At 38.5% G+C, this 23,780-nt stretch overlaps 1 protein-coding gene across 8 annotated transcripts in view; it reads right to left on the minus strand.

Annotated features, from left to right (window-relative positions):
* Positions 1-23,780, minus strand: part of PDE1C (phosphodiesterase 1C) — a 604,116-nt gene that overhangs the window by 85,694 nt on the left and 494,642 nt on the right. For all 8 annotated transcript variants that reach the window (XR_010322749.1, XM_064290126.1, XM_064290125.1 and 5 more), the window contains 3 exons: positions 9,583-9,684; positions 9,014-9,134; positions 861-942 (listed from right to left, as the gene is read on the minus strand). Coding sequence is in view for 7 of the 8 variants with exons in the window: in XM_064290126.1 (XP_064146196.1) it covers positions 861-942; positions 9,014-9,134; positions 9,583-9,684 (305 nt within the window). In the remaining variant the exon portion in view is untranslated. The remainder of the gene's footprint in view (positions 1-860; positions 943-9,013; positions 9,135-9,582; positions 9,685-23,780) is intronic.

A 23,780-nucleotide genomic window follows, 5' to 3' on the forward strand; every position in this document is an offset into this window, starting at 1 on the left:
TTTGTTTTCATAATGCCTTGCCTACTACCCAGTGCAGGCTTAATGCTCTCAAGAGCAGGTATCATGCCCTCAAGAGCAGGTATCATGTCTAATTTGTCTTTGTTTTATAGCATTCAACACCTAATACAGCCTTAATATATTATTATGAAAAGAGCACTAAAAATAGTATAAAAATCAATAAATCTTTGTAGAACTTATTTTTTGAATGATTTTAGACTCTTATGAGGCAGAGATCACTGATGACATTTAATTTATATATGGCACAGGTACCCTCTCCCATATCTAAGAATATGGGAGTGCGATGCACTTATATAGTGGTTATTAGCAATATAAAGGTTATCCTTTATTAAAAAAAAAAAAGCAATAAAAATTGAAAGAAAGAAAGAAAACGAAATAGGAGAAAGAGAGAATAAACACATTTAAAAGGAGTCATTCCTGGAAGTAGGGTTTTCTAGGAAGTGGGGCTGGTCTGGAAACAGGCTACAGGAAGCATAAATGAGGAGAAATGTTACACTGACTTCCAGTATTGAATGTGGAATGGAGAAGCTGAAGTAGAATGGGCTTCCTGACAATGACACTTGTCATCTTCTTGTAAACTTGAGGTCCCATTTTTTCTTGGCAGGGGATGATGGAGACACCAGAGTGTCAGTGTCTAATCTTGCCACGAACCAGCCACATTCCAGGGAGAAGGATGGGTAGAGTGGCTTCATCAACTCAACCAGCCAAAGCCATGAGCACAGCATGGCAGAATGGAGTCAGGTCCTGAGCCAAGGAATCACTGGTAACAGCTGAGCTTAGGTCTACAGACTTCTCCCTCTGTTTGATTTCTCCCTCCATCCAAAGGGCTGGCAAACACATACCTACTTGCGACTGAGCGACCATGGTTGACTTTCGATCACACAGAGGAGAAAAAGGCAGCCCCAACTCTGCTTCTCTGTCACCCTAGAAAAACAGGAGGTCATAGTAAATTAAGAGCAGTAGGCTGAACCACTCAAATTTTATTTAGTAGCTTCAGCTGCCATGCAGCCCACTGGTCTTCATTTTAATTATTTCAATTGCATTATGTAATAAGTCCTTATGGGTCCTGCACATCTGCATAAAAGACACAAGAGGCTGAATTCCCTCTGGGTCCAATCATTCCACCCAACTGCAAAGACACAGGCTGTTGTAAAGAAAGCCTCACTGAGCAGCAATAGATCCCCCGTGAAAAATAAGAAAAGCAACATGTCTTATGGTCTGGAGCCAACAGTGGAGTCAGAATTCCTATGTTTTATCAAACTGTCTGCATCAACCTGTGACCTTGCTCAAGCCAGTGAATTCCTCCCAGCTGTGGGCAGTGTCCAAGGCACAAATTCAAACTGGGCTGATTCAGGTTTATTCTCCTGGTGCTACCTAAAACCACACAGAGCTGGAGCAAGTGCTTCTGCGTTCTTAACTATGGGCTTCTGTTCATAATGAAAAGTGGATCAAGAAAAACCAGAGTAAATAATTGCTTGTGTTTATCAAGCTAGACAATGAAACTTCATTCTCTAGCCAGCATACTCTCAATCTCACCAAAAAGCATCACTATAATAAACAAACGCCATGGAAAGTCTAAATAATGGTGTTATTGTTGTATGTGCCATCAAGTCAATTTTCCACTCATAGTAACCCATGGGACAGAGTAGAACCTTCCCATAGGGTTTTCTAGTCTGCAGTATTTACAGGAACAGATTGCCAGGTTTTTTCCCACAAAGCTGCTAGATGGCTTCAATGTGATTTTTTTTAAAAAGCTCAATACTTCTGTCACACACAGAAAGGAATGGGAAAAATGTCACCCTTATAGAAATAAAGTTGTGCTGACTGATTTCACTTAGAAAGAACTGACTATGCTTGCATCCTGCTTCTCTTCTCCTATGTGCGTGATCATGGAATGTTATTTTTCCTCTCTAAGCTTCAGTTTTATGACGTGTAAAATGGGGCATAAAAATCCCTACCTCATAGGGTCATAATGAGTAAAAGAGAAAATATATGTAAAGTGCTTAGAATGCTCCATAAATAAAAAGAACAATTATCATTTCCCAATAGTTATGGCTAATGTTGGATAGGTTCCTCAGAAAAGTTAAACACAGAATTACAATATGATCTAATATTTCCACTCTTAGGTATATACCCAATAGAATTGAAAGCAGGACACTTGTACCCCAGTGTTCACTGCAGCATTTTCCACAATAACCAAAAGTTGGAAATGACCTAGGAGTGCATCAACAGATGAATGGATAAGCAAAATACGGTACACACATACAATGGAATACTACTCTGCCATAAAGGGAAATGAAGTCCTGACATATGCTACAACATGGATGAACCATAAAACATCATGCTGAGTAAAATGAGTCAGACATATAAGGACAAATACTGTATGATTCTACTTATATGAAAGATTTAGAACAGGCAAGTGTATAGAGAAGAAAGTTTATTAGTGGTTAACATGGTCGGGTGGGAGGAGGGGAAGAAGGGAACCCAGTGCTTCGGGGACACTGAACTTACATGAAGGGGATGGAAATACCTGGAAACGGATAATGGTGATGGCTGAGCAACATGATGAACGTAATTAATGTCACTGAATACGTGTAATGATTGTTGAAATGGCAAATATTTTGTTACATATATGCTTACCGCAACAATAATAAAAAAAAAAGATTTAGTGAATTTGCTATAGGGTCGCCATGAGTTGGAATTGACTCAACGGCACTGGTTTTTTTTTTTTTTTTTTATACACTTTGATTGTAATAAATAGCACCAATTAATAGTAAATAAAGATTGATAACAGCCTTAAACAGGCCTCGTTCAAGAACTGAATGCTTTTTCCTTCCAAGGCATGTTACCAAAGAGAAAGGATGTGAGCTCACACACATGTTTAACCTCTGTTGAAAGGACAGAAAAGGAATGGGGTCTGAAGAAGCTGAACAGTGGGTCACAGTGGGAGCTGGGGACATCTAAGGTTCTCAAGAATAGCCTTGAAGTGGCTCAGTGTCTTCTGCACCCCTTTCCTGCACCTATTAGGCACCCCATAGGACATAATGGCTGATTTGTTTCCACGTACTCCTTGCCGATGGCTGCTCCATCTCTCAAGTGGCATGGTAAAAGTGATTTACTCCTGAGCCATTTCTATCCTGGCAGAATGAAGAGAAAAAAAAGAGTACTTATAACACAAATTGGAGTTGTGGAACCTGGATAGTGTGAGTGGTTTGTGATCAGCTGCTAACCCAAAGGTTGGTGGTTCGAACTCATCTAGCAGCTCCATGGAAGAAAGGCCTGGCAAACTGCTTCCAAAAGATTACAGTCAAGAAAGCCTTCTGGAGCACTCCTTCTCTGTAACACATGGGGCCACCACGCGTCAGGGGTCTAACAACAACAACAATGAGATGGCTTAGTGGGACAGCTTAGCTAAAACAAACGAAAACCTTTTCCATTCCCTATGAGGCAGGGGTACAAGCTGATTTGTTGGTACATTTTAAAGGGAGGGGTTTGAGGAGAGACGGTGAACATTCTCTACTTTGACTATTGAAGCGTAAGCATTAGTTTGGATTTTATTACTAAAAACTATCTGCATGATATTAAATTTTTTCCAATCCTGTGGACTTGCCCGTGCCCATATCTATACATCATTTACATCTTTCAGACTGAATTGAGCAGAGCAGACGCAACCATAAAAAGCCTATTTTAATACAGTGGCCATCTTGAATTCCCCTTAGAGGGCAGATACACTTATAAATCGGAAAAAAATGTGCTGAAAGTAATAGGAGGGATATACTTCTACGAGTGAATCTAACTTGACTGACAACACAATACTGTATGACTCTATAGCTACAGGCCTTTGTGAAATTATTCATATCCCTTCCTCTTAACTGAAAAGGTCAACATTTTCAAAAAAAAGATGAAGCCTCGGGGGCACAAAGGATTTTTATTATTATTATTTAAGTGATCCATTTTTTTTTTCTTCCAGGACAACTCAGAAAAATAAATAACTATCATTCCTGTTTTAGGGGTTAAGATGACTTTCTCTGATAAAGTCACGTAGCTGGTAAATAGAAGGAACGTACTGAGTTTTTGTTGAATGAATGAAAAGATGAATTTGGTTATAAACACTCAAGTTCCTTTGGCCACTCAAGACATTTATGACAGGCAAGTTGGAAGGATCAATTAAGCAGTCAGCTGTTCAAATCCCCCTCCTTCTCCCTCCATTTCCTGTCCAAACAATGAAACTACAGTTCCCAGAATCCCTGGCAGCTAGTGCTAGATAAGAGAACAGGAAGGGAACAGATATATTTCTACCACAGTTCTGGCCTATCAAATCCCCTGTTCATAGTTCTCCACGTTTTTCCCCCTTATTCCTGGTTTCATTTGGAAAAGCACCTTGGAAACCACCTATAGATGGTAGATTCTGAGTCTAAAACCACTGCTTATTATCTCTTATTGAGATCCTCCTGCCAGTCAAGAATTCTTATTCTGTACTTTCATGAGTGGGTGATAAACCTCAATTTTATGTGTGTTGCTATACATTCTGGGGTTTGTTCATTACAGTAGCTATATGTATGCAGCAACTAATCAAGAAAAAAAGAGTTCTTTCTGTATTGGAAGTTCACAAGGCAGATAACATCTGTCAATGCAACAGCTATGAAAGCCTTTTAGGTAACATCTCAAGAGTCTCCTCAGGTGGAGGGAAGAAAAAGCAGATGTTTGAGGAGGCAACAAAAACAACCAGGCAACAAACTGCAGTGATACACACTCTTCTTTCCCAGGGGAAGAAATGACAAATGTGAAGCATAAGAAAATTATTGTGATTTTGGACTTAAGATAGCATAGTAAAGAAGTCTTTGCTATTATCTGTCCAAAATAAGGAGAATGAGAAACAGAAATGCAAATGTGAACACTAGAAGGTACCCGTAATCTCAAATCAAAACTATATGAGGAAGTGTTGCCAAATGCTGTGGATATCAGAGAAGGACAAGACAAGATGCTCAGAGGAGAGGCCAATGGCTGCATTTCTCAGGTAAAGTTTGAAGAATATAGCTCTCCAAAGCTCACCCAAATGGAAAAAAATACCCAGCATCCATTATTTAGTAAAGCAGGAAAGGGTGGTATGTGTTGGTGTAGGGAGCTACCCTGGGCCCTGAAAAGTAGCAGAGGAAGAGGAGTTGGCTCATAGGCATGCCAAGAGATTGGATGGAGGATAGAGACTGAATTGTGAGCAGCCCGACAGCTCAAGCCTACTGTTGCCTGGATAATCCCACTTAGTTTAGACCCCTGTTCTGGTTTCTTCTTGGCACAAATCTCCTGCAAATCGCTGGTCTAGAAAGAACTCATTTCACTCAACAATAGTAAATAATAATAATAAAATGAAGAAGAAGAAGCTGAAAAAAGAGGAGGAAGGAGAAGAAAAACAAGAACAACCAGCACAGAACCTATAAAAAGGCACCTTGAGGGTAACAGAAAAAAGAATAAAGAAACAGAAAAAGACAAACAGATAGGAACACTCACCAAGTGAATGACAATGATGGCCAAACATATTGTCATGAACTGGAAGAAATTCCTGAAGTTATCAAGAACAAAAGCTGGCAGAACTCAACAAAGACAGGGAAAATACAAATAACACAGAACATGACATAAAAGAAGATCGCACTGGAGACAGCACGGAAGAGAAAGGAAATGGAATCATGGCCAAAGTGTTAAAAAAAAAAAAAAATTATGAAGAGGCTGGAAGAATATATTTAATATTAGTCAACTTTGAATTCTGGGTAAAAAATTAAATGAGATAAAGAAGAATACTTTATAATGATAAAGGGCACAATAAATTATGAAGATCTACCAATTTTTACCAATTAGACTATGAATCAAATAACACAGGCTCAGCGTTCATGAAGCAAAAATTGCACTGCATAAAAATAGAAAATAATAGAAATCCCCTTAAGCTGATGATAGATCAATTTTTTAAATGGCATACAGAATGCTTGATAACATAATTAAAAATGCACCTGATGTTCTTGGAACTCTATATCTTCCTTGTAAGTAGAAAATAAATCTACTTTCCAAGGTCGTGAATATTCACAAAAGATGATTATATTGTAGGTGACAAACAAATTTCACAATAAATTCCAAACAATGAAAACATTCTTTCATCACATTTCAGTAAGCCACAAATTAATTACAAACCTAAAGAGCAAAGAAACCTATCACTGGAAAGTTATAAACAAAGAAACAAAACAAACACTTCTCTCTGAAGCAACTGTTGGGTAAAATTACAGAATACTAACAATGGTTGTGGGCACCCCACGTTCCAAAACCTATGAAATTTATGATAAGCAAATGGCCAACTCCTAACATTCCATTTATTAATATTAAATAGGCAAGAAAGAAAAGAAATGAATTGAGCATCCAACTTAGGGAGTTAGCAAAAGAGCAAAATAAACTCAAGCAGAAGAAAGGAACCGATTAAAATGGAAATACAAATGGAGGCATTATAAAACAAAAGAAAAACAATAAAAAAATCAAACTATTAGCTAATATCATAGAGAGATTACGAAGAAAACACAAATACATGAAAAAAGAAAGGGAAAGGAGGAAGTAAGGAAAGAGACAGAGGAAAATGAAAAGAATTTTAAGGGACTTGAAAAATATAACAACATACAGCAATACAAAGGAAATGAACCTCGAGGCTCTTACAACAAGATATATTTACCATGGAGGCAAATGTATACTTCAATAAAGTCAATATTTCATTCAAAAGCACCCTGAGGCAGTGGTTTGGATTTTGTAAAATGTGTTCATAAAACTGAAGATGTAACTTACTCCGTTAGCACAGCGTGGGCGGTCTGGTCCATTGGCGCCAAGGCTATGCCCTTATTTTGAAATACAACCCAACTTTCCAAATGTAATTTTTAAAAGACTCTATAGTCCCATTGAGATTTCTCCTTTGAACTTTCCAATTTAAAATCTATAGTTAAGTGCCGAGGCAACAATTCTCCTACATAAGTTACTTACTGTGGTTGATGGCATCTGGGTTAAAATACTAAGTCAATGAAAATAATTTACTGAATCATAATTACTAAAAAATAGTTCCAGTCCAGTGACTTAACATTCAGTTCCCAACAGGCAAGAAATTCAATATGATTATTTTCACATTGCCTGTAGCACATTTTTATTCAATTTGAGCATATGTATATGCAAACAAGGTTTCTTTTATGGGAGAAATGTTCACATACTTAATTTCTCATATTCACTCTCTCTTAATTAAAAAAAAAAAAGGGGGAATCACTTCAATACCTCAAACTTACTTGAGTTAGTTAGCTGTGATCTGTCATTTGGCCATGGACTATAGAGAGTGTTATTATAAAAGCAATATCGAAGAGCGCATATGATAAGGGGAATGAGGATTTGGAAAAAAATCCTCTCACTACTATTAGAAAACTAGCTTTTGGAAAAATGACTTGAAATAAGACCTTCATTAAGGATGAATTTGCCGTCGTCCTTGTATGTACAAAGCAGCCAAACCTGCACCTCTCCAGTGCCCTGAACACCGTTAAGTTCCCTTTGAGAACTAGTGTGTGATACCAAGTGACAGCAAGGAGAAAGGCCCGCATGCTGAGCAGGGCACCTGCTGGTGTGTTCATAGGAAGCCTAGGGGTGCGTGTGTGCTTGTGTTAACGTGTACCCATAGACAGAGTGAAGGAGACGCACGGCATTTAGTGTTGGGAGAGCCTTAAGAACACATCTGGTACACCTTTTTCCCAAATCCCCTTCCCACCAGCCCCCAAAAATAAATCACGAATAAGAACATAGCGTCCTGAGGGGTGACTTGTAGTCCCAGGCTACAAACTAGTTGAAGTAAAAACTCCAGCCGATGGCCTTCTGGTCTTTAATATGCTGTTAACTCCAGCTCTACTTCATTGCCAGATACTGCATACAGCTTCGGGGGAGAAAAGGGGCAGGGGATAGACAGATACTTCTTACAATTTCTCCATTCAAACCAGAATCACACATTAATTGGCTCCCAAAAATCTGAGTAACCAGTGAAAGAGAGTAACCAGACAGTTCACAAGATGAATTTGAAGTTGATGTTGGTAAGTGGTGTTTTATAGAATCTTAGAGGACTCTGAATATATACTGTGAACTTCCTTTGTTAAATTAATAAAAATATAATTTAAGTCTCACAGTCTCCTTGTCCTTTTGCCTTCAACCTCAGGGCCTCATGTTCCAAAGTAGATACTTTAACGGCAGCTCTCATGGAAATGAGGTGAGCACACAATCTCAGGGCCTCATGTTCCAAAGTAGATACTTTAACGGCAGCTCTCATGGAAATGAGGTGAGCACACATGCCTGAGCGTGGGGATACGTCAGTCTTGGTGCTGTACGTGTCTTGCCCTTTTTATGCCTCTAGTTCTATGCACTTTTTCATTTTGTTTAAATTTTAAAGTCATGCATACTTATTGGGGACCATGACTATTCTTGTAGCTCTGAGTCTCAGGTTGCAATAAGTTTAAAAATAATTGAAACAATAATTTCTAGAAATGTCGTGACCCCAGATTGCCACACCTGGCTTTGGAGTTTTCCAACATGGGCTTGTCTGCTGGAAAGAAACAGTCCCACCAATTATAATTGAGACATGAGTTAAAAATTAACACCTTAATCTCACAGGGTAAAGCCAAAGTGACCACCACTTTGTCAACCCATTTAAAAATATATATAAAAGGGCTCCTCGAATGGCATTTTAACAAAAAACTGCTACAGGGGAACGCTTTTTCTTTAAACAAAAATCCATAGCATAGTAAATGCCATAATGAGCTGAGAAGCAGAAATTAGGTAAGATTCAAGCATTATAAGACCAGGAAGCTGAAGAAGCTATAAAATTCTCCTCCCTACCCCCTCACAAAATTACTATAATCTCAATAGTGCTTATATCATAGCATTGCTGAAGTATAAAAATCAGACAATGTCTGATGATGACTAACTGGATAGTACAGTAACAAGTTACCTGTCTGAAGAACTCTTCCAGAAGTGACATTGTCCAGCGATGATGGAGGTCCCATGCTTTTGCCGGATGGCTAATATCTGCTGTGTGCAGCATCAGGGATAAGGCTTTTGGCTTCTCAATTCTGTAAACCCAAAGGAACCAACACATGATGATTGAACTCTTCAGAATCTCGGGAAGATTTGGAAAAAAACAAAAAAACAGTATTTTTTAAGCCTTTTCTCATTGTCCCGTCTCAAACCCCACTCCAACTGAAATCAAAAGGACAAAGTGAATCGAAGAGTTGGTATCTTCTTTTTATTTGTTATTTTGCATTGATTGGACCTTTGAGAACTTAGTTTTCCAATGGGAAATATTTTAAATTCTAATTGGAGCAAACTGTTACTTACTGGCCCTGATAAGAACATACCTAATTGTGATATGCAGTTCTCTTGCCTTCTCCTCTGAACATCACCACTTTATGAGATTGCTCATTAAAGTTACGTTCAAGGAAATACCTCTTTAAAAGTTCAATGACATGGCCAATACCAGCTCAAATGCCTATAAACACACACGATGTCACAGCCACTCACGCTTCTGGCTGCTGCAGAGCAGTCTTCATTGCTTTGATTTGCTGGAAATGACAGGACATATCTGTGGCCATCACCATCTCAATGACCAAGGTCCGAAACTCCCTTTCAGGGACACCCCAGGAAGAAAAAAGGAAGGATGGAAAAGATGAAAAGTATAAATTAGTTCATTTTTTGTCACTTCTAATCAAAATCAATTATCTCTGACATTTCTAATCTATTTTGAGCTTTTTAAGTAGGCTTTTCATGAGGAATAAATGAAGGTTAAGGTTTAAGAAGATCATTTATTAGAAACGCTACATGTAGAATGCACATATTATTTGGAAAACTAACTCAACAAAATTCCAATGAAACTGAAAAGTATAAAGCATGCCCTTCTCAACTGACTCAAAGTTCTAAGGGACAATTTGAAAATGATCTTAAGAAGCAGGCTGATAATTCGTATTATATTTTTGGAATAGCTATGCTACTCCAAAAAAAAAAAAATCAACTATAAATTGAGTTTTATTCAATTCATCAGTTTGAACAGTTGAATACACTTTTGGAAACACCACCACAGTCAAGGTACAGAATATTCCCATCACCCTCTCAAACCCCTTGCAGTTCATCCCTCCCTCTGTCAGCACAGGACCAGGCAACCAGTGATCTTTGTTCTTCTGTCACTGTAACAGAGTTGGCATTCTCTAGAATGACACACACACATACAATAAAAAATGTGTTGGGCTTTCCTCATTCCGTATGACTTTTTGATTCATCTATGTCCTGGTTCATCAATGGTTCATTTGTTTTTATTGTTGAGTGGTATTCCACTGTATGAGCATAACACTATTTATTTATTCACCAGCTGATGGACATAGGGTTATTAGATTCTCGTTTTGGGCTACTATAAGGGGGCTATTTTTTTTTTTTTTATGAACATTAATATACAATTCTTTGTGTGGTCTTATGTTTTCATTTCTCTTGGGTGAATACCTAGGAGTTTATAGGCTGGTTTATAAGATAGTTGAGTGTTTATAAGAAACCACCAAACATTTTTCAAAATGGTTGTATTGTTTTACATTTCCACATACAGTGTACGAGTTTTCGTTTCTCCTCATCTCTGCCTACTTTTGGTATTGTCAGTCTTTACTTTCAGCCATCCTAATGGATGTGTAGTGGTGTCTCATTGTGGTTTTAATTGCGTTTCCCTGATGACTGGTGTTGTCAAGTTCCTTTTCATGTGCTTATAGGCCATGTTTATATCTTCTTTAAAGAAATGCCTGTATCAAACCTTTTTTATTTGTTAAAGTTGAAATGTTTGCCTTCTTATTATTGAGTTGTAAGAGTGCTTCATAGGTTCTCCATATAAATTCTATGTAAGATATGTATGCTGTGAATAATTTTTCTGGTCCAGTGGCTTTTTTTTTTTTTTTTTTTACAGCTTCTAAAGAGCAAAAAGTTTTTAATTCTCATAAAGCTCAGTTTGTCAATTTTGCTTAAAGCTTCATGGTTTTTGCATCCTATTTGACAGACTTCTGTCTATCCCAAGGATTTTACTATGTTTTCTTCTGGAAGTTTTATCATTTTAGCTTTTACCTTTAGGTCTATGATCAATTTTGAGTTAATTTTTGAGTATGGTATAAGGTAAGGGCAAACATTATTTTTTTCCCAAATGGGTATCCAGTTCTTCCAATATTATTTGCTGAAAAGATTTTTCTTCCTTTACTGAATTGCTTTGACACCTCTGTCATAAATCTACAGATGAATCAATTTTCGAACTCTCCATTCTGTTTCATGAATCTGTAGGTCTATTCTTTCACCAATAAAATACCTTCTTGATTACTGTAGTTTTATAGTATGTTTTAAAATCAGGTAGTAAGTCCTCTAGCCTCATTCTTTTTAAAAATTCTTTTGTTTGCATTTCTATATAATTTTTTTAATAATCTTAGCAATTTATAGCATAATTTTGCTGGGATTCTGATTTGGATTGTGTTGAATCTATAGCTAAATTTGGGAGCACTTGATATCTTAACAATACTGAGTCTTCCACTACATGAAGCAGAATCTCTCTCAATTTACTTAAATCCTCTTTAATTCACCAATGTTCTATAGTTTTTAGTGAACAGGTGTTAACATGTTTTTTTACAGCTACTCCTAAATATAGTATATTTTGTGTTATTGTAAAAGAATTTATTTTATTTCATTTTCCAATAGTTCGTTGCTATTTTATACCTTTTTTAAAAAACATTAACATTGTATCCTGCGACCTTGAAAAATTCATTATTAGTTCTGGAAGCTGTTTTACAGATTCTTAGGATTTTCTACTTAGTCAGGTCATCTGTTAATGTAGACTTTTACAGTGTTGATGAGAGTTGTCTTGTTCCCAGTCTTAGGGCAAAACATGCATGATTTTACAATTAAGTATGGTGTACGTTTTTCACAGGTGCCATTTTATCAAGTTGAAGAAGCTCCTGTTTCTATTTTTCTGAGAGTTTTTACCATGAATGAGTTGAATTTTGTTAAATGTTTTTATATATTGAAATGATCATACACATTTTTTTCCTTTTTTAACATGTTGAATTATATTAGAGCCAGTGGCACAGTGATTAAGAACTTGGCTGCTAACCACAAAGTCAGCAGTTTGAATTCATCAGCCATTCCTTGGGAACCCTATGGGGCAGTTCTACTCTGTCCTATAGGGTCGCTATGAGTCAGAATCGACTCAGTGGCAACGTTCTTTTTACAAAAATCATATTAATCAGTTTTTGAATGCTGAATTAACCTTCAATTCCTGGGATAAACCCAAATTGGTCACAATCTATCATCCTACCTATATATTGTTATATTCATTTTTGTTCATATTTTGTTAATAATTGTATAACTGTTCATGCGATGGTCTCCAATTTTCATTTTTCTGTAATGTTTTTGTCAGAGTGTGGTATCAGAGTTATGCCTCATAAAACAAACTGGAAAGTATTTCTTCCTCTTTATTTTCTAAATAAATTTGCATAAAGTTATTGTTATTTCTTCTTTGAATTTTTGATGGAGTTCACTAGTGAAACTATTTGAGACTAGAGATTTCTTGTCAGAAGATTTTTTATGACAGGTTCAGTTTTTCAATAGACATAGGATTAGTCAGATTTTTCTGGCTTTTTTCTTATTTAAATATTTTTAGGTTCCATTTTAATGTATCCATTGAATTTTTATCTATTATTAGCTATTATTGTTATTTTTTTAGTGGTTGCTCTGTGGACTACAATATACACCCTTATTTTTCACAGTATACTTAGGGTTAATATTGTGTCATGTTTAATCTTGATAACACAATACTGTAAAAATATTGCAACAGAATAGGCACATTTATTACAACTAGCCATCCTTTTTGTTGTCACATGTATTTCATCTTCTTATATTATAAACCCCATAAGATGTTGTAATTTTTGTTTTAAACAGTCATATGTTTTAAAGAAACTGAATAGCTTCTTGAATCTGTACAACTTTATCTTTCATCATTACTGGGGAAGTTTTCAACCATTGTTTCTTCAAATATTTTTCTGCCCCATTGTCTCTTTCTTTTTCTGGGACTCCAATAATCCTTATTATTACTAAAATATTGTCCCACATGTACCTGATTTTTTTTTTAATAATTTTTATTGTGCTTTAAGTGAAAGTTTACAAATCAAGTTAGTCTCTCACACAAAAACCCATATACACCTTGCTACACACTCCCAATTACTCTCCCCCTAATGAGACAGCACACTCTGTCTCTCCATTCTCTCTTTTCATGTCCATTCCGCAGCTTCTAACCCCCTCCACCCTCTCGTCTCCTCTCCAGGCAGGAGATGCCAACATAGTCTCAAGTGTCCACTTGATCCAAGAAGCTCACTCCTCACCAGCCTCCCTCTCCAACCCATTGTCCAGTCCAATCCACGTCTGAAGAGTTGGCTTTGGGAATGATTCCTGTCCTGGGCCAACAGAAGGTCTGGGGGCCATGACCACCGGGGTCCTTCTAGTCTCAGTCAGACCATTAAGTCTGGTCTTATGAGAATTTGGGGTCTGCATCCCACTACTCTCCTGCTCCCTCAGGGGTTTTCTGTTGTGTTCCCTGTCAGGGTGATTGTTTATCTTTTTAATCAATCTTTTTTCTCTTACTTCTTCAAACTGGATAACTTTTCTTAATCTATTTCAAGTTCATTGATTCTTCACTTTGATATTAAGCCTATCCAGTGAATTTTAAATTTAGATATTTCATTTTCAGTTTTAAAATTTCTATTCAATTCTTATTTATATTTTCTTTTTTTTTTTTTGATAATTTCTTTTTTCATTACAGGCGCATTTTCCTTTACCTTACCGAGCATATATATCATAAAAAAAATATATATCATAGCTGCTTTAAAAGACCTTGTCTGATAATTCTAACATTTGGGTTATCATGGGGCTTACATCTGATAATTGTTTTTTCTCCTGAAAATAAGTCACATTTCCTGTTCTTTGTATGTCATTTAAATTGCACCCTGAACATTAACAATGCTATGTTGTAGAGACTCTAAAAAACCCACTGCCATTGAGTCGATTCCAACTCTTAGCGACCGTACAGGACAGAGTAGAACTGCCTCATAGAGTTTCCAAGGAGTGCCTGGTGGATTTGAACTGCTAACCCTTAGGTTAGCAGCCGTAGCACTTACCCACTATGCCACCAGGGTTTCCGTAGAGACTCTAGGTTCTGTTACATTCCTCTGAAGAGTGTTCATGTTTCTGTTATCAGGCAATTGATTTGTTTAGACTCAAAAAGCAAGCTTTGCACAGCTTCAGTGAACAACAATCAGATCTCAGACTGCTTTCAGTGTACCACACAAATGCATGGTTCAGGAATCAGTCAGAGACTTTGGCAGAGTTTACAGACAGAATTTGAGTGTTTATTTGGCTCTCTTTCTTTTTTTGTACAGGTGTTTTTGTACATTTTCTATTGGTTCTCCCTTTTTTTAATTTAGTTTTTTCTTTTTTTTTGTATTGTACTTTAGGTGAAGGTTTACAGAACAAACTAGTTTCTCAGTTAGTACACACATTTGTTCTACAGCACTGGTTAACAACCCCACGACATGTCAACACTCTCCCTTCTCAACCCTGAGTTCCCTATTACCAGCTTTTCTGTCCCCTCCTGCCTTCTAGTCCCTGCCCCGGGGCTGTGCCCCTTTACTCTTGTTTTTTTCCATGGGGCCTGTTCAATCTTTGGCTGAAGAGTGAACCTCAGGAGTGACCTCATTACTGAGCTGAAAGTGTGTCTGGGGGCCATACTCTCAGGGTTTCTCCAGTCTCTGTTAGGCCAGTAAGTCTGGGCTTTCTTTTTGAGTTAGAATTTTGTTCTACATTTTTCTCCAGCTCTGTCTGGGACCCTATTGTGATCCCTGTCAGTGGCTCTCTTCTTTCTGGGTTCCACCTAAGTCTCCAATATCCCTGGTTATCCCAAGTTCTTTACCCTGATTCTACCAACCAGAAAGATGGTGAAGTTTGCTTATTTTATGTATTATTTATTTATTTTTTAGTTTTGGCTACCTAGTGCTGTTGCCTTGACTGAGTCTGACCTCAGGATAAAGTCACAAAAACATGAAACTCACCTCATCCTGTAACTTTCTCCAAATTCTGGCACCCTTTTAAAATCTGCCTGCTTTTTTTCACCCTCTAGAGCTCTCAAGGAATTGCTTTCTTTGTAGTTGATAGTTATTATTTGCAGGAATATTCGTTTATTAGTAGCCCATTTGGCCTGCTGAAAGTAGAACTCCATGATATCCCACTTTCAAATGTGTCTTAGGCTGGGTTCTCTAGAGAAGTAAAACCAGTGAAATACATATATATATACACACACATACACATACATATACACACACACACACACATATATATATATATATATATATATATATGCAAAGAGAGAGAAATTGAGATTTGTCTCAAGAAAATGCTCATGCAGTTATAGAGGCTGGCAAGTCCCTAGTCTATGGGTCAGGCATTAGGCTAGAGGCTTCTCCTGACTCATATAGCTGCAGGGGCTGATGAACCCAAGATCAGCAGGTTAGATGATAGGCTGCTAACTCACAGACTACTGATGCTGGTGAATTCCAAGACTGGAAGGCAATACAGCAGGTCACAGGCTCAAGTCTCAACAACTGGAGGTCAGATGATGAAATGCCAGATGCAGGACACAGAGTCAGCAAAAGCCAATGAATTTTGCCAGAAAGATTATACATATTGGATGCAGGCCACGCCTCTGAGGAAACTTCCCTTACAACTGATTGGCTGATCACATCAGATCCCATCATGGAGGTGATTATATTACATCACAAAATGGAGGATAATTATATCATTAGTTTCCAAATTACATCATTACATAACTCCCAAACCACTGAGAACCATGGCCCAGCCAAGTTGATACACAACCTTAAACACCACAGTCTACCACTTGTCAACTTGGCACCTGTATGCATCACCTTAAATCATACACAGTCTCTAAACAAAGACAATTACAAAGTCATACTTGCACCTTACATGATACAACTAGCATGAGTACAACCAAAAATGCACTAACACATTTACATCTTAGATTTTTAAGTGAAGAAAATAAAAATATTTGATATCCACATACAAAGAAGAAATACTCATAACAATTACAGTCCTCCTTTCTGCAACTGGTCACATGGTCTAAACTGGTATTTAGAACTACCTTCTTCCAATACCCATTCCGTATTCCCTTTGCCCTCAGCAAGTACTTCAGCTGGTCATTCTTTGCCTGGTGGGGTGACCCAAACATTAATTCCTGAGGGGCTGGGCCATTAGTAGTCATGTCGGAATTGGGTTGCTGTAGTTTTCCACTGACATTAATCACAAGGCTTGGTAGTACTAAGAGACGGCCTAAGGGATTTCCAGTCTTCCAGACATACTTTATCTCCATTATGTAATATCAATTCAATTTCCTCTTGATAATCAGGATCAATCACATCATCCAATACAGTAACTTCCTTCTTTGTCTGCTGATTCAGAGACATGAGGAGCCCAAAATTGCTGGGTGACATTCTTAACTTACAATTTAATGGAATCAGTGATATGTCTCCTGGAGGAACCATTCTTCCCTTTGGAAGTAAGACTTCTAGACCTATAGAGCACAGGGTCATGGAGACAGGAAGTAAAAAATTTTGTAAATGGGTAACTAGGAGTACTAGTGAATACTGCAACTTCGATTTCCATCCCTTGAATCCTGGACCCCTGAATTCTGGCTATGGGAGAAATAGCACTATATATTGGATGCTGGTTTAGAGTATATATACAGCCTCCTAGAGAACACTGCCCTAACCCTACAATGTACTGATACCTAGCTGGCACTGTAAACATGTCTTTAGAAGGCCAGTCCATCATTCTATCAAGCCAGCTGCTTCAAGATGTTGGAGAACATGGTCAGAACAGTGAATTCCACAAGCATGGGCTAATTGTCACAATTCATTTGCTGGGAAGTGAGTTCCTTGATCTGAGGTGATGCTGTATGGATTACCAGATGATGGATAAACCATTATGCAAGTCCACAGATGGTAGTTTTGGCAGAAACACTGAATGCAGCAAAGGCAATCTGTGTCTATTCCAGTAAGAACAAAATGTTGCCCCTTCCATGATAGAAGTGATCTAATATAATCAACCTGCCACCAGGTTTTGGCTGATCACCTCGAGGAATGGTGCCATACAGGTACTCAGTGTTGCTGGCAGATTGGGCATTCGGTAGTGGCTATAGAGAAGTCGGCCTTGGTGAGTGGAAGTCTGTGTTGCTGAGCCCATGAATAGCCTCCATTCCTGCCACCATGGCCACTTTGTTCATGAGCCAATTGGGCAATGAAGGGAGTGGCTGGGGAAAGAGGATGATCGGTTCCCACAGAACAAATCATCCTATCCACTTGATTGTTCAAATTCTCCTCTGCCGAGGTCACCCTTTGCTGAGCATTCACATGAGATACGAACATCTTCATTTCTTTCACCTATTCAGAGAGGTCCATCCACATACCTATTCCCCATACCTCCTTGTCACCAATTTTCCACTCATGTTCCTTCCAAGTCCCTGACCATCCAACCAAATCATATACTGAATGAAATCAGTATACAATCACATACCTGGCCATTTCTCCTTCCAAGCAAAATGAACAACCAGTTGCACTGCTCAAAGTTCTGCCCATTGGGAGAATTTCCCTTCACCACTGTCCTTCAAGGAGGTCCCAGAAAGGGGCTGTAGTGCTGCCACTGGCCACTTCTGAATGGTGCCTGCATATTGCACAGAACTATCTATAAACTAGGCACGAGTGTTCTCTTCCTCAGTCAACTGGTCATAAGAAACTCTCCGTGAGGTATACGTGCAGATTGGGAAAGAAGGTAATGTGACAAGAGTGGGCACTTGGGTTACTTCTTCATTCAACTTACTTGTGCTTTCAGGTCCTTTTTGGTCCCAATCTCATATATACCACTTCCATTTAATGGTGGAGTGCTGCTGTGCACATCCAACTTTATGACTCTGTGAGACAGACAACGCCGAGTTCATGATGGGCAGTTCAGGTGCAAGGTGACTTGGTGGGCCAGGGTGAAGTGTTCAGTCTCTATTAAGACCCAGTAAAAATGGTTTCTCAAATGGAGAGTAGTTCTATGCAGAGGATGGCAGGGTTTTGCTACAAAATTCTAAGTGTCTGTGCTGTGATTCACCAACAGGGGCCTGTCAAAGACTCCAAACAGCATCTCTATCTGCCATCAACACTTCAAGCACCATTGGATCAGGCAGCATATGACTCAAGTAGCAGAGTCACTTACACAGCAGCCTCAACCCATCGCAGAGACTTCTCGGCCTGGGCCCCACTCAAAACTAGCAGATTTTCAAGTCACTTGATAAACACGCTGGAGTAGCACAGTCAAATAAGGCATAAGTTACCTTTAAAATCCAAAGAGGCCCACCAGTTGTGGCAGGGGGCAGATACAATATCTTATCCTTCACTTAAGAAGTAATATCTTGACATGCCCCAAACTACTGGCCCCCTAGAAATTTCACTGAGGTAGAAGGCATCTGCGTTTTTGTCTGATTAATTTCCCATCCTCTAGTACACAAATGTCTTACCAATAAATCTACAGTCATTGATACGTCTTCCTTATTAAGTCCAATCAGCATAATGTCCTCAATGTAATGGACCAGTATGATATCTTATAGAAGGGAAAGGCAATCAAGGACCCTGCGGACTAAATTATGACATAGGGCTGGAGAGTTGATATGCCTCTGAGTTTGGACAGTGAAGGTGTACTTCTTGCCTTGCCAGCTGAAGGCAAACTGCTTCTAGTGTTCCTTAGAAAGTGGAATCAAGAAAAAGACACTGGCCAAATCAATAGCTGCATACCAGGAACCAGGAGATATATTAATTTGCTCAAGCAATGACACCACATCTGGAACAGCAGCTGCAATTGGAATCACCACCTGGTTAAGTTTATGATAATCCACTGCCATTCTCCAAGATCGATCTGTTTTTTGCACAGGCCAAACAGGCAAGTTGAATGGGCATGTGATGGGAATTACCACCCTACATCCTTCAAGTCCTTGATGGCGTTGTAATCTCTGCAATCCCTCCAGGTATGCAGTATTGTTTTTGGTTTACTATTTTCCTAGGTAGCGGAAGTTCTAGTAGTTTCTACTTAGCCTTTCCTACCATAATAGCCCTTACTCCACATGTCAGGGATCCAATGTGGGGGTTCTGCCAGTTGTTGAGTAAGTCTATTCCAATTATGCATTCTAGAACTGGGGAAATTACTACAGGATGGGTTCAGGGACCCACTGGATCCACTGTGAGATGGATATGAGCTAACACTCCACTAATAACCTGACCTCCACATGTCTCCACTCTGACTGGTGGGCCAAAGTGACATTTTGAGTCTCCTGGACTTACTGTCAATTCAGAACCAGTATCTAGTAATCCCCAAAAAGTCTGATTATTTCTTTTTCCCCAGTGAACTGTCACTCTCTTAAAGGCCTAGATCCTTTTGGGGAAGGCTGAGAGAAAGATTAACAGTATAAATTTTGGGCATTGTAGTGGGGTCCTTCCGCAAAGGGATCCAGCCTTCCCTTAATTCAAAGCATCGTGAGTCTATAAACTGGTTCAAGTCTGGCAATTGATTGAGAGGCCGTGACTGTCTATTTTGGTGAGTCCAGTTAGACTTTTGTTCACTTGACCTAGAATTCTTCCACTTGTACTTTCAAGTAAATATTTAGTAGATTATACTAACTCACTCCTAAGGTCCCTATTTTACTCCTAGGGACCCTATGACTAAGTAGCCAATGCTTTAAATCCATATGAGTCAGACTATTCTGATTATTGCTTTGACTCCACTGTCCATTACGGTAACCATGCCCACCTTGTCGATGGAGTGCCGCCACTTGGCCCCTACCACCAAGGGGTCCAATCAGCTCCATTGTAGTAAGGTGCCTTAATTCAGTTAGGACAGTTCCCACTGTCAAATCTGACTTCCATAAAATAGCAATCACAGCAGTCTTCAAGGATGCTGGCGCTCCATTCACAAATTTGTTTCTCACTGGTGTGGTAAAAGGTGTGTCCTCTGGGCATATTTGTAGGTCTATGGGTCTAACCTGATAAATCCACTCTAACATGCCAATTTCCCTAACCTTCGGATGTTTTCTTCCATAGTATACCAAGACAGGTCAGGTACTTCAATTTGATTTAGTATAGGCCACTGCATAATCCATGCTCCAGTGAATCAACCAAATAAACTATTAGATCCTTCCCTAACCTCTCAAGCTGAAACAATGAATGAAGAATCTGTGCTTAAAGGACCCATATCAACAGACTCAGACTGATTCAACTTTAGGTTCCTTGCACCATTATTCCACACACTTAAAAGCCATTCCTACACATATTCTTTAGGTTTCTGTCTACACATATTAGAAAAGTCAAGCAGTTCTTTTGGAGTTTGGCATACCTCCTTCTGGGTCACACTTTCTTTTTCACCTTTTAGGGTTCACTGGGACTTAAGTCTAGTAGTGGTTAAGTGGTTAAGTGCTACAGCTGCTAACCAAAAGGCTGGTAGTTCAAATCTACCAGGCGCACCTTGGAAACTCTATGGGGTGGTTTTATTCTGTCCTATAGGAAAAAAAAAAAAATTTTTTTTTTTTTATAGGATCGCTATGAGTTGTAATAGACTCAATGGCAATGGGTTTGGTTTTTTATGGGTTTTATAGGTCTAGAAGCAAAAATGGGTGGTGGAGATGTGTTCTGAGAACATTTAGCAAAGTCTTGTAAGGGCTCTGCCTCAGGTGATGCCCCAGGAAATGACTCAGATGCCTCCCTAGGCAATGACTCAGATGCTGCCCCAGGCAGTACCTCAGACAAATGCTCTTCAGACAGAGCTGGGTTAATCTTACCAGATGGGGGTTGAGAGGTTAATGGTTTTACTAGAGAGGGTAGCTTATTAGGCAAAGATAGAGTAATCTCTTCAGATGGGAGTGACAGGGCTGGTTCTGTTGGCAGGAATTATTCAACAGAATTTAGGGGTTCAGAGTCCCCATCTTCCTGATTATCTGCCCATATGTTCCCATCCCAAGTTTCAGGATCCCATTTGTTCCCAATCAGTGCCCTCATTTTAACATTAGACACCATTCAAGGTCGAGAATTCAACTGACGTTGTAATTCAGCCACTCTTACAATAGGATCCTGGGTTTGGTTTTCGGCAGTATCAGTTCTGTCACTATAAGAAATAAGGCTTTCTTTCAGGGCACAAAAGGCAACTTTGAGGTCATTTGTGCAGTGCTTGAGCTGTGATTCTGAAGCCCTGAGCTCATCTTTCTTACACCAATTTCTCTAGTGAAAATAGAATCAACCAACCAGTCTCCTTATACTGGTCATTCTGACAAAGCTGTAGAAAAACATCAAACATGTGATCACCCAGAGCCTCACTTCTCACCAACACTTGATCTATTGGTGGTGATATTTTGTATATTTCTATTACCACCTTACACCATGGATTAGCAGTACCCTCTTTACTACTGGAAACAAAGTCATCAACATCTTTAAGACTAACTAGACTTGAGAACCAATTTAGAAAACTCACACTTACAATTTTGTTTCTCTAGAACCACCCTAGCTACCAAATGTCTTAGGCTGAATTCTGTAGAGAAGCAAAACCAGTAAAGCAGATACTGAGAGAGATTTGTCTCAAGGAAATGGCTCACGCAGTTGTAGAGGCTGGCAAGTCCCAAGTCCATGGGTCAGGTATCAGGCTGGAAGCTTCTTCTTACTCACATAGCTGAAGGGGCTAAAGAACCCAAGATACGCAGGTCAGATGGCAGGCTCCTGGCTCACGGTCTACGGAGGCTGATGAGTCCAAGATCAGCAGGTAAGATGGCAGACTGACTCACTGGTTACAGAGGTGGATGAATCCCAAGATCATGAGGCAATATGGCAGGCCACTGGCTCAAGTCCAAGAACTGGAGGTCAGATGATGATGAGCCAGATACAGCATCCAGAGTGAGCAAAAGCCAGTGAGCTTTGCCAGAACATCTATATATATTGGATGCAGGCCACACCCCCAAGGAAACTCCCCTTACAACTGATGGGCGGATCACATCATAGGTGATTACATTATATCACAAAATGGAGGATGACTACATGATTACATAACTGCTAAATCACATCATTACATAACTGCCAAACCACTGAGAATCATGGCCCAGCCAAGTTGGCACACAACCTTAACCATCACAAAATGCAATAAATATCTGGTAACACATTTATTTACAAATATCCTAAAAAGTCTAAATCAATTTTGTTGGTCAATAAATAAGTACGTAAAATTGTTTTCTTAGAAAGACATCGGATACTAAACGTAAGTTATCTATGGGTTAATATGCTTAACTGAGAACTCTAAATAATAAATATTTTTATTTTATGATATAATACCAACATCTTGATGTACAGAATCTACAAATTAATAAAATATGGTAAAACAATAAAATATTTTAAAAGCTATCCTTGAATAAACACATAGAACACCAACTCTATGTAATTTAAATAATAGAATCATCAACTACAGTCTTTTAACATACAGAATCCCACAAAAACAAGGTGTAGAAACAAACCATAGCATTACAGGTCATAACTGAAATGAAGTTTCCACTAAATTGGACTATCCCAATTCCTGATACACTCCATGATTCTAACCGAATTATATTTCACTATCTCGTTGTTGTAATAAAGGGAATGCAGGATAAGAAAAGTATATGAAAACTAACATATAAACAGGTTTCACTAAACTGTACTTTCAAATGGCTCATTAGACTTTTTTTTACACTAAATTCACCAATATTTTGCTTAATCATTCCATTTTTTATTGTTGAATCATTCAGTTTTATAACGTTTTGATCATTCACAACTGGCACTTCACAAGTTCCCACCAATAACAATGGAGAACTAAAGATAAACAACCAGTATGGCTGCAGTCATGTGCTCCAGTGTGCTCCAGGAGATGCTGGGTTTAGATACTGCCTACTCCAGCTACAGTATAGTAGACTATAAGAGTGAATGTAGCTTATGATCATAATACAGTTGAAACACAAATAAACCTACTCCTCACTTATCGACTATCTCATTATACAATATTTCACATTTACTGCAATAGTAAAAAATCTAGTATCTGACTATTTTGCACATTAACAACGTACGTCTGCCAGTAATAAACACTGAGGTGTGAATCAGAGCAACACTGGCTCTGATGGTTAAGGTTATATGTCAAATTGTCCAGGCAGTTATGCAATGATGCAATTTGGCAGTTATGTAATGATGTAGTCATCCTCCATTTTGTGATCTGATGTGGTCATTCTCCATTTTTGTATAATGCCAATTTTAGCATAACAATCTGGTCATTGGAACCTAACCATGTTGGTAAGTAAGGTGCAGGTGTAATATAGTTAAATTTTGGGCAAAAACACAGTAGGTACAAAATCCACTACAAAAATATAGATAACTGAGGGAGTATATTTATGCTTCGAAATTAAATTAAGAGGCAATTATGCCAGTTTTGGAATACTTTACTTACTTGCCAGTAGACCAGGAATGTATGCTATCTAAACAAGCTCTCGTACAAATCCTTCAACACCATGATGCATCTAAATATGTGTGATGCTGTTCTCTGCCATATTCAAACTTTTC

The sequence above is a fragment of the Loxodonta africana genome, chromosome 8 (genome assembly GCF_030014295.1).
Source record: "Loxodonta africana isolate mLoxAfr1 chromosome 8, mLoxAfr1.hap2, whole genome shotgun sequence".
Classification (NCBI taxonomy): Eukaryota; Metazoa; Chordata; class Mammalia; order Proboscidea; family Elephantidae; genus Loxodonta; species Loxodonta africana.